We start from the raw sequence: 12,218 nt of genomic DNA on the forward strand, positions 1-12,218 counted from the left end.
GTAAACCAACACGTAGAGATGTCTTATTTAAGTAACTAGGTTGGCATTTATCCCTAAATAATTTATGCGTAACATATTTATGTTTACGTCTAAATTACTTGAAATAATTTACGTTAATTTACAGTGTTCACAAATAGAACTCCTACTTAGATCAGCATCTATCGCAATCATACTAATCATGTGAGCTTATAAGATCACTACATATATTCTATCGCAAATGGGTCTTACCACGCATCCAAAATATAATTTCTAATTTTTTGGTATCTTTCTGGAGTTTTTGAAGATCTGCCTAAGAAAAATTCTCTGTTCACAATTTTCTCCACTTCTTGAATACAGTTACGTTCAATTACAAAATCGTCCTAATATGTAAAAATTTAATGGATAATTAAGAATTGATTTATGCATGCATGTCAATGCCAATTGAAAAAGAGATGTAACATGTTAAAAATTCCGTTTACGTATCAACTATATTTTTGAAACTAATAATTTATTACCAAATCCTGTAATTCTAGATCCTGATTTACAGAGTTGTTATCATCGCCAAAATATTTTAAACTTTGATCATTTCCTTGAGCTTCTTCACAGTTGATATCATCAGCAGTATCAACTTTGTCTAAAATTCTGTTTCTATCTACTCGTAATTAGAAGTAGATGATTTTTAAAAGTTGTCTTAATTTATGTTGTAGCATTAGTAAAATATTTACCATTATCGAAGTCCGAAATTGGAGTTTCAATATTATCACTTTCAAGTTCGTGCGGAGAACTCGACTCGCCATCTAAAATTTCAGTTGCAGGATAGTCTTTTAGTCTAGATTCACTACATACACGGATATTGACAACACAAGCTGATTGTTCAAGATCTTCACTGTTAGTTATATCGGTGATTAGACTCTTAACTTCGGATTTGCTATCGCTCTGATTATCGAATATTTGATCATTGATTTCACTTTTAAGTTTATTGTCTCCAACATCTGTTTGGGGCTTCTCTGGTGGACTTTGTTCATTTGCCTTAATTAATTTAAACCCGTCCCGATTAACGTATTATTATAATTATTACAACGGCGATCTAAAATTTTAGCTATTATTCTATTGATTATTTTACGAACATCTTCGGACTCGGTCGAAACATCGCTACTTATTCCAGCTGCTTCCAGCAATTTTTCATAGACATCTTTTGAAGAGGTAGAATTTACTATATGATAACAGAGATAGTGTAAGCGTTTATAAAACTGTGTTGTATATGTTTATTCAACTAACAAGACAAAGTATGGATTTATACCGGCAGTAAACATTGATACTTAAATCAGAAGTTTTCGACGATAAGCAAAACAAATTCCCGTAAGTAAAAAGTTAAATAAACACTAACTCCCACTGTAATCTTCAATGTCAATTTCTTCATCACTTTCTCGAGGATCAGAAACAATTGTCGCTTTACGTTCAGCCTTCGGATTAGTTTCCTTAGTCTGATCAGATATTAATCACATGTATTTAAATTTTAGGTATTCATGATGACAGCAGTCGTAATCGACGAATTACAGGGCTATTACCTTCCGTTTAAGGTAATATTTGCAATAATTTTTAACTTGAGTAGCCGTTCTAGAGCCAACCATCTTAGCAACTTTGGTCCAACATTTACCGTATCTTTTCTATGATGTAAATTTTAAATACTGATTGATACAATAAATGATAACTTAAACTAAACTAGTACAATCGATAGTTAAGTACTGTATATACTTACCAATCCTTCATCGAGCAATTTCCTTTCTTCTAAACTCCAGTGCTTTTTTACTGGCTGATTAGGACATCTAGAGATACATCTATCTATTAATCGCTTCAAAAGTAACAGCTTTGACTAAATACTTAAACTTACAGTTTATTGTGTGAATTTAAAGTTTGTCTTCTGCCTGAAATCAAAAAGATATTGTTTACATGCGAGAAATATCCTACTAAAATAACCTTCAGTCACTCTTCAAGACTTCTGTATTTTATTAGTAATTTCTTTAAAATTTAAACTAGCACAGAATCTTAACTGATTTTAATATTATTTCTAAGCTAATACTTACCTTTCATTTTTTTAGAAAGAGTGTTTATGTCTCTTATTTTTATAGACTCGGAATTTTTCGATTGCCTTACTTTCTTTTTGTCTAAATATTTCCTAAAATTGTAAGGATAATATTAAAATTTTCACAAATGTAATGAGCGGTGTCATATACTTATTGTATTAAAAATAGCCTAACATAAAATTATAATATTTCTCCCAAAAGTAACTCATCAGTACCTTTCTTCCTTGATCATTTTATCAGCTAAATATTTACTTTCTGATGTTGTACCGGTTGTATTATCAATAATCCAAGCCTGTCATAAATAGATATGTAATGAACACTTAATATGGATAGAGTATGCGACATCATTTGCAAATATCTCCAAAGCAGGGTATAGTGCGTAATAACTCAAGACAGACAATATTTACGGGTAATAATTCTAAACTTTTGCTATCTTGCAGTATAATAACCACACATATTTTGACGTTTTATTCGCTTTATCAATGGCCTACTCAGTCTTACAAACGAAATTGCGCAATGCAGTACAGACATCACCGTGATAACGCACTGCCAGTGTACGATGTTGTCACCGTGCAATTTCAATCATTAAAGTTGAAAGAATGAAAATACGATAATCAAAAATCAGCATAACATACAGAATGACTTACAGTGTAATCCCATGATGAAAATTCTGGAAATTCAGGTAGAGGATGATTGGTGTTATCTAACAGATAATTTCTGTCAACACTACATAAAAACAATATTCAATTATGTTACCAATTATAAATATACTTCTCCCAGCATTATAGACAGTCAATTCCTGATATACAGAGATTCATAACTCGTATAAAAGATGCACTTTCAAGAGTATTAATTAATGCCTGGTTGCATTGAATAGTAAGTCTTAAAATTTCTGGCTTATGGAGAGCAACTGATGCCTTTAATGACGACTACTATCACGGTAAATTCAAGGCATTAAATCGCTCTGTAACTTAAGTGCAATTATGCAAAGTAATACTCCGGTAAAGAGAATTAATTAATGGGATATTAACTGCCAGTTGCTACGTAGCGAAGATGAGAGCGTACCATACGCGCAAATTGTAGATGCCATTAGTATCATCTAGAATAGTTAGAAAATTTCGGAATAACTTGTTCGACAAGTGTGTACTTCACATAGAACAGCCCTGAGATGTACACAGCCTATTTGATATATAGATTCAAACTTTTCATACATGTAGGCACGTACGCATATTACTGAATTTTAAGGGAATTTCAAAACTATATCATGTAATTATACGCGTATTATAAATATTAAATCATACTATTAAATCTATTCCTCTTTGCCCGAACAAGTTTACCCAACGCAACCTAAGTCGAATACATACGATACCTCTGTATATGAATTTATGAACCCTTCGTGACTTTATTATACTTTGACTAATCTAAAGGTTAGGTCTGAATACAGAAAATTATTCTTATTTACAGATTCATCAACATAGCGATAGATACATGATTTACAGTAGCGAGAGAGCCCGCGGAATCACTGCTTCACTATTTTGGACAAAGGATTACGCATAGAATCTATAGCTGCAATAAAGTCAGAAAGCCATATCTCTAACAATATTCTATTTTATCGGCAAAATAAGTAAATAAAGTATTGACTGTTTAACTTACTACACAATATCCATTAGGTCTGATTAATTATCCATTCAGCTATTTGACTTTATCATCCGATTTACAAAGACTTACACAGAGTTCTCTCCACTCGGATCCTCGAAATAATTTCGGATATCCAATGAACTACTGTCTAATTCTTCAATATCAACGAGTTCTTCATCAAATTCACTGGAATCCATTGTGGCAGAAAGTAGAGATTATACGTTGAAAAGTTTTACAAATAAATATTACTTGTAGCCAAAGGCTTTAAATCCCTTGTAATAAGTTGATCAATGCGTGTTTACAGTAGGAGCAAGTGCCTGTATACGAGGCTAATCAGCATGCCGTCGTTTGTGTAGAGTTACTGTAATGTCCACATAAAGCAGAGAATGTTGTGTATTACAGGAATTGAACTTGGATGTTACTCTATTCCAGCATAAAGGATAGAAGAGAATTCTTAATTTCTAGCTAAATTAGCATGAACAAGTTTATGAAATACTGGACGCAAAACTGTTGTTATCATTTCCAAAATACCTGATCCATACAGCGTTCCCTTAATGCCTCCATCTTAAGTTGTTCGATGTTTTCAATCAAGGGCTAAACCAATTAATATTATACATTGTAAAAGCCTAAGAAGGATAAAAGGTCTAATTCTTCTTTGTCCACGAATAATCAATTTTTCAAGGCTTATAGCGTAGAATTTATAATTAATACACGTTAAAGATCCATATTTTGTTTTGCAAATTATTTAGTTAGTAAATCCTCTTTGACACTGCTTGCAAGACCGAGCGCAAATAGAGACAGACGGAGAATCCCATGTACTGTACGTAACACTCATACTAGACGTGTCTCATACCAGGGCCTCCATGACAACTTTCTCTATTAACTCCTGGTCATACCCGATGATCGTTAACTGTTTCTATTGGAGGTACAGTACTGTACAACTCAGTACAAGAGCATACTGTTACTGTACAGTACAGTACACGATATACAGTACTCACGGATTAAAAGTACTGTACAGTGTACAGTACAGTACCGTATTTTTGTACTACTGCATACCGTACAGTACAGTACTGTATGCCGTCTGATGTAAAAACTGCACTGAAACCTTTTCTGTACAGTGCACAGTAGTACAAATCAGGTACGGTACTTGTACTGTGCTACAGTACAAGTCTACAGTACCTTGCACACTCAATCTTAGGATTGACCAAATTCGGGTTGGACCATAACTGTACTGTATGGCACTGGCTGACAGCACCCGCCCGAAAATTCAAGTATCAAGCAGTTTCCTGGTACTATCAACATACTGTACAACAATAATAAATGTACAGTTTGGTGGTAGTTTTCACAGTAATATAAAAGTTTTAAGCTGTGATAGGTACAGCATTACTGTACTGTATTTAAGGGAATTTATTTATCAATCATTAATTAACTAATTATATTATAATAATAATTAGTATCAACAAAAGTTAGTGTATAGCATTCCATACGGTAGACGTTAAAAATTGTACAATTACAGTATACGTACATTCTTTACAGGAGAAAAAATATTCACGTCTCATTACTCATGTATAATTAGATATTATCTTATCTGATAAAATGACTATGTAAATGTTATAAAAAATATAATGTACAAAGTACGTTAGTATCTTGATTAAAATTTTCTCGCGATCGCAAGCTAATGCTATTGTAGTTGAGTAATTTTAAACTTAGCTAAGTACTATATCAATAGCCAATGTTCATCATGATTACGACAGCGCCTACACAATGAGAGCTTATCGTACTACTTTAGATTGAACGTCCTTTGCATAATTCGTTCCATGCAATCCACGGCATTTCAGTGCAAATTCCTCTGCCTGCTCTTGTAGCCATCTTTTACGAGCTCTAGATCTAGATTAATTGTAAAAACCATGTTATCTACACTCACAGGCTTGATACTTAATCTGTATATGTGTTATAAAATAGCGTACAAATAACCTCAGAACAGCGTTTTGAAAAGCTTGTTTGTCAACATGACTTAGACCCGCACATGGAAATATGTCTTCCATAAACAACTCCTAATTTTCATTGGTGTTACAGGGTTGGCATCAAAAAATTAATGCTAGAATAGTTATTATTTATTTACTAAAGATCTTTTATACTTAACCTTAATCCATCTTGCAAGACATGTAATACAATTCTTATTTAATTCTATCAACACGTCGATTAGGGGTCTTAAAGAGACACGAGGTAACTCACCAGCAATACCCTAACAAGACACAATATATTTTCAAATTACAATTAATTTTCAAACCTTAGAAATAACATGTAAAAGAGATAAAAATTCTTTATACCAAAATTATCTTTGAAACTATCAATTTCCCATACAATTCTACTGATCTCCTAGCCTCCTCACTACTTGTAACTTTAGCAACAAATTCAACCTATTCATTAATAAAAGTCAATCACAAGTCAAAATTATCAACTAATATTCATTAAAAGCAATCGACAAATTTACTCAGATTACCAAAAAACGTGAGTTACTCTTGATTATATAGCTTTCCTTAAATACCATCGATGCTAAACCTAAAGTTTGAAGATTGAGTTTAGATAAGTACCACAAAGATAATAGATCTAGCAGGAAATTCGCAAATATGCTACCGCTGACGGTGGAATTGTAAATTGAGCATAAATAATATAATCTGACAGCTTACCGAAAGGGAGTAACTTGTCGTATACACTAGCATTAGAAAAAACTATTCTGCTACTAGACTTGACGGCCTTCAAGCCATGGACAAGCAACATATTAAAAATTTTAATTAAAAAGTTTTTGTCAATGATAACAATGGAGTATAATTTACAGACACTGTCGCGCTCAACAAAAGTAAAAACCCTTAATTTACTGCATTCATGTTACTTCACATACAAATACCTTTTCATTGAATATGAGAAAAGCATTTACAAGATCAGGGGCACTATTCGATCCTAATAAAGTTTCAAAAAAATACCAACAACGTCAAATACAATTCATAAATTCTGCAAACTCTTTCATGAAGTGATATTGAGACCTGTTTCTAGCAGTTGTAGCGTCCCCAAAGTTAATGTATAATATAAATGAGCTACGGTCTGTAGGGTACTCTCGTCGTCACCAAATAGCATCATTATCTAGACGAAGAAATATACAGTATCAGTAATTGCGACTTATACATAACTTTTATTGATAACTTGATGATTTTCATAATTAAATTTATATTTAGTAAAGATATTACACAAACAGCAAAGGTGCAATAAGAAGAATTAATTATTTTAATTTTAAGAGCTAAGTTCATCACCTGCTTCGCGCAATTTAAAAAGCATGGACGAGGACCAGTCTTGTACCACTGGAGTAAAAAATCAACTAACGCTGGTAGTAAGTTTGCTGCTGCCGTGTGGAGATTGCCGATCATTCTAATCATACATTCCATCACCGCCTATTGTTTAGGATACTGTAGAAGTTAGTTTGAAGCTAGGACAGAGTAATTGATACAAAGCAACTTGTACGATGTAACATATGCTTACTTCAGTAACTTGTTCGTCATGAATCCATTTCAATAAAATTTCGTTAAATGTTCTTAATGCTATTTCACTCGATGAGAGGAGCTAAATCATAAGTGATGAAATCGTTAGCAAAGTTGCAGCATAAGCAGTAAGACATATTGCTTTCATCTACTGGCTTACAGGGCTAGGCTGAATTTCGCTAGGGAGGTTAGCAGTCAAAAAAAACGCTTTCAAACATTTCAATTGTAATATAATTTCATATCTTGACGATGGAGTTTCCTTTAGAATAAAATACAGTTTAACTTGCATGACGACTATCAAACTAATAATTAGAATAATAGCTAAATTAAACACCCAACTTACTGGCTTTTGTATGATATTAATAACTCCTTCAATTAATTGTCGGGATAAATGACTACTTGCATTTTCCATACTATTTTTATCCATAACAGGAATTATGGAACCCATGCTTTCTACTAATGGAATGCGTTGATTTGGCTATCGATATTTAAGATTAACGGAATTGAAAAGAGTCCCATTTAATATAAAATTTACTAGTAAACAGTGGGTTTAGAGTAATTACCATCAGGTATGATCCGGAAAGAACTTCCTGACAGGCATTAAAAATTTCTGTAGCTGACGTTTTTAATTCTTCTCCGCAATCTACACAAATATCTCTCAACGCAATGGCAGCAGCATAAACTAACTTAGGCTCTTTGAGGCTCCATAATATGCGTGGCATGATTGCCATGAGGATCTCATGATCGTACTTTAAGTAATCACAATAAGAACCTACAATGGGCAAGATAGTAGTATATATCTACATAAAAGGCACTACAAAAGCGGAATTATAGCCAAGGTTTTGGAATTATTAGCACTATTTACCAATTACTTTCAGCGCCATTACACCAACTTTCTCATGAGAAGGCAATTGTGGAAGTATTCGAAAGAAGTTACGAATGTACTTGGAATCGCTCGAGCTAACAGAATCGGAGATTGCTCGTACAAGATATAAATAAACCTCAAAAGTCTATCAAAAAAGGATAACATTAACAATGAATTATTTACGTCGTATCATTACTATAGATTTTCATCATTAATAGTAACGCACAATACCTGCCAATCAGACGATTGGATATTTGAGGTCAAATTTGAGAGATCTTCGCAATAGTATTTTAAACATTCCGATTGCAAAAATCGATTTGTAAGCATCTAATATTGCAAGTAAAAAAGCCATGCATAAGGAATGATGATATTTGCGTAATCCTCGATATGGCATAGTAAGAGAAAACGTACAATTGTTTCACCGACATCATGACGATAAATTTCAAATTGTTCTCTATCATCTATAGTTAAGAAATATTTTGATTGCAAAAGGATCAGTTATCAAATTTTTTATGATTTCTACTTTACGAATAAAAACATAGCAATTCTGATCACCTGCACTCCACGTTTGTAGTATCTCATTTGATGGATATTTAATTTTTAAAGTAAGAGCCTATCAATACTGCTATATTAGTAAAAATTATTGGAATAGCAGATATTAAAATAAAGTCATACCTTCATTAAAGAAATATACATCGGCTTATAATCTTCGTAGCATGCAGCTAATTGCTTACGAGATAATTCGGTATTAGCAGTTTCTAGGCATTCTATCTCAGTCTGCAACAGTGATAAATAATAAATAAGAAAAAATAGCCAGAATTATATTTCCTATGCAAAATGCTTACCTGCAATGAGTACCAAAATTCAAAAGTCAATCTGCTACAAGTTTCATCCATAGGATAGTAGCCATTTGTAGAGGCGAAATTCTAATTAAATGCAAGTATAACATTATCGGGTAATACTATACATGTAAAACAGTTGCGTAAAATACTTAGATATACATCTAATTTGCTACAAATTGCCCATCAGGACATATTTAGTACCAGTATCATTGAAGCCAACTCATTAGCTAGTTTCCTATGATCATGATTTTCAAATTTGACGAAATATTTGCTATGGCATTCAGATGATGATACTACTAAATTGCAGATATCACCGCATTCATCCTGAAACAAAAAATCATAAACAATTAACCTATTGCCCTATAGCTATTTATGACAAGTTTATACATAATTGAAAGGTAGTAACATACAATAGATTCGTTACGTATCGTTTCTTCTATCAATGGTGTTAATTTCGTCAATAGCTTCAAAAATCGATAAAGAGACGAAGGATATCTAATATGATACACAGTATAAAGGCATCAAAACAGCTTCAAGGAATCATCATTTATACGCTTATATCTTACCGCGTTGATTCTCCGGAAGTTCCAATTTCCATTAAAGCACTAATAGCTGATTCAAACAGTTCCTCATCACGTAATAGATCAAATAAAGTAGGTATAAGACCGTCTAATAAATTAATGGTAAGGCCAAAAGAGGTCCAACTAGCCAGACATTTTAATGCCTATCGAATTCGAATAAATGATATCCAAGGAATAACGAATTAAGGTAATTGCCATCGAAGTGTAATAATTAACTATTTATCAATGAATCGCCATTAATTTACTTGTATTTTCAGTTGATTAGGCTTATTAGTTTCAAGCGAAGATTGAATTATTGATACGACTATAAACCCAAAATAATTTTATCAAATCTATATTAAGATACATGTAAAATGTATGATAGTGTGAAAGTTTTTTTAAATTTTTGACTCACCATCAGCATAATTTGATTCTAATACGTGCCGGACACTCGCTCGATCAATATTGACTAATCCAGATTTATCGAACTACAGTCGGTTGTGAAAGGTATCAAACTTAAATAATTTACATTTTCAATTCCTTACTTCATCACTTCCAAGCGTATCAAAAAGACTGAATAGACGTTATACAGCATCTACAGTATATACTCAGTATATTACATCCGTACATAAATCAGTGTAAGTATTAAATAATTGTGAATATTATCTAATAGATTATGCTGTCCATCGTACCATACTAGTAATTTCGGAAATAATCTCGATGAATACCGCTTGAAAGTTGATTTGCTAAAAAATGAATCATTAGCAGAATTCCTTATGTTATCTGCTTAATAGTAGCGATTACAGCATAAATAAATGCATCATAATAATACTGGTAGCTAATCCAATTACGCTCTAATACCCTATTAGAGTCAGTTAGTGCAGTACCTGAGACGAAAATAGAATTAGATCATTAATAGGCTGTGCCCAGTGATTCGGTGTAATTCTTAGAGTGAGAATTGCTAACTATAATTATATTAATTTGTTCGTATATCAGCAGCGATCACATAAGTTAATTAGTAACATTCATAAATAACATAGCAGCTAAAAAATGCAAAGATTTATAACTACTATAGCGAACCGCGCTACATAATTGACACCGGACAAACGGAGGACCAATTGCAAAACGAATTATAAATTGAATAATTTGATCACGTAGTGGTATGTATTGATCAGCAGGTAGTTCAGACCTATACCAAGTAACAGCCATCATACGTTGAGAAAATTGAACGTTATAGCTAGATTAAGTCATATACAGTATTTGCATCAGCTACTGCATTACTTTTGAATGGAAACTGTATGTCAGTTTACAAGCTGCTGGATTGCAGCTAATTAATCGATATTAAACTATAAACTATACATCGTATAGCAACCAGCTTGTACAGCAAATAGATTTGGTACATGTATTGCAATAAGCAGAATGTATTTGCGATGGATTTGTAAAAATTGGTAGCTTCACAAAAACTATCAACTAGTTCTCCTAAGACGAATAATTTATTTCTGATTAAAGTGATCTCAACATGGTGCAATAGCATATTATAAACCCTGCAATGAACTCTTTCTTACCAACATGTGGAAATTTTAGTTTTGATCGTACACGCTCCGAAAAATTGGATTGGTGGAGCCTATGAACGAGTGAGAATGATAAAAAATGATAGCATACTGTAAGATCGATGAGTATACGTATATCCACTCACATCTGTGTACTTGAGGGAGAATAAGATTACCAGTTAGAAAGATACGCGTAATCAAATAGGATACAGAAATACAGTAAACGTATTCAATTAGTGTAATTATCTCTGAGCAGTGATTGACCTCAGCTCCATTCTAAGATCGCTTTGTGAGCCTAATATTAACTCAAGTGCTAACCGAAATTACATCCTCAGCAACGGTATTTACCAATGTATCATTAGACTCATTAGCACAAATACTGTGCACATATATTAGTGAAAATGATGTAGGCTCGTAGATTACAGCAATAATAACCGAAAATAACTACAATTAGTCAATTTTAATTATGGCAGATTATCAATCTATAATATGGCCGACCATCTTTTTCTCAGAGGCAAATGTTTTGCAAAAATTTAGCTATCTCAATAATTATTGTATGCATTACTGCATAACATGATACTCTGTATAAATTGCTATCATCACCACTTCATGTTTACAGTACAGGATCTGCAATGCAGTAGTCTACATATCGTAGAATTAGTAGACTGAGCAATTGCACAGTCACAGTGTGCTTCTTGTACTGTTTGAAGAATATAGAAAGCGTCTAATTAATACTATTGCAACAGTGATCCAATAATTAAAACATAATTATTCCAATGTCCACCTTATCTTCTGCCATCAGAGGCCAACAAAATTGCCATGCATCAAGAGAAGTTTGCATGCCAGTTAGCCACTCTTGGAGTTGGTGGATCGTTTGCGGGTCATTGACGCTATATAGTTGTTGTAGTGCCTAAATGTAGTAGAGAAAAAGCAAATTGAACTCTCTGTCTTCTCTCTCTCTACTCCTATCTACAGTTTGAGCTATAATCAATCTATACTTTTCACTATCTACTGTGTACGTTTATTAAACGTAAAGTACCTCCTCAATTTTGCTTGTGTTTGCCATTTCCATTCAATTTCTTAGCAGAATGCCTGGATAACACCAGTAGAGTTAAGCTCTAATCGAGCTAGTATAAACAGTTGACGATGTACCTACAGTACACAAGG

At 32.9% G+C, this 12,218-nt stretch overlaps 1 protein-coding gene across 1 annotated transcript; it reads right to left on the minus strand.

Annotated features, from left to right (window-relative positions):
• Positions 1 to 5,473: 5,473 nt before the first annotated feature.
• TRIADDRAFT_57846 (uncharacterized protein) lies at positions 5,474 to 12,117 on the minus strand (the record flags this gene model as incomplete). Its single annotated transcript, XM_002114209.1, has 27 exons — positions 5,474 to 5,588; positions 5,676 to 5,755; positions 5,845 to 5,946; positions 6,032 to 6,121; positions 6,205 to 6,263; positions 6,392 to 6,458; positions 6,610 to 6,662; positions 6,746 to 6,842; positions 7,236 to 7,316; positions 7,395 to 7,493; positions 7,578 to 7,712; positions 7,798 to 8,006; positions 8,100 to 8,244; positions 8,331 to 8,426; positions 8,775 to 8,876; positions 8,945 to 9,025; positions 9,143 to 9,265; positions 9,352 to 9,436; positions 9,508 to 9,610; positions 9,917 to 9,989; positions 10,194 to 10,247; positions 10,389 to 10,466; positions 10,582 to 10,690; positions 11,067 to 11,125; positions 11,370 to 11,495; positions 11,836 to 11,961; positions 12,091 to 12,117. The coding sequence occupies 27 exons, from the start codon at positions 12,115 to 12,117 to the stop codon at positions 5,474 to 5,476; spliced, it is 2,574 nt and encodes an 857-aa protein (XP_002114245.1).
• Between the last annotated feature and the right edge of the window lie 101 nt (positions 12,118 to 12,218).

This window comes from Trichoplax adhaerens, genomic scaffold (assembly GCF_000150275.1).
Source record: "Trichoplax adhaerens TRIADscaffold_7 genomic scaffold, whole genome shotgun sequence".
Lineage (NCBI taxonomy): Eukaryota > Metazoa > Placozoa > Uniplacotomia > Trichoplacea > Trichoplacidae > Trichoplax > Trichoplax adhaerens.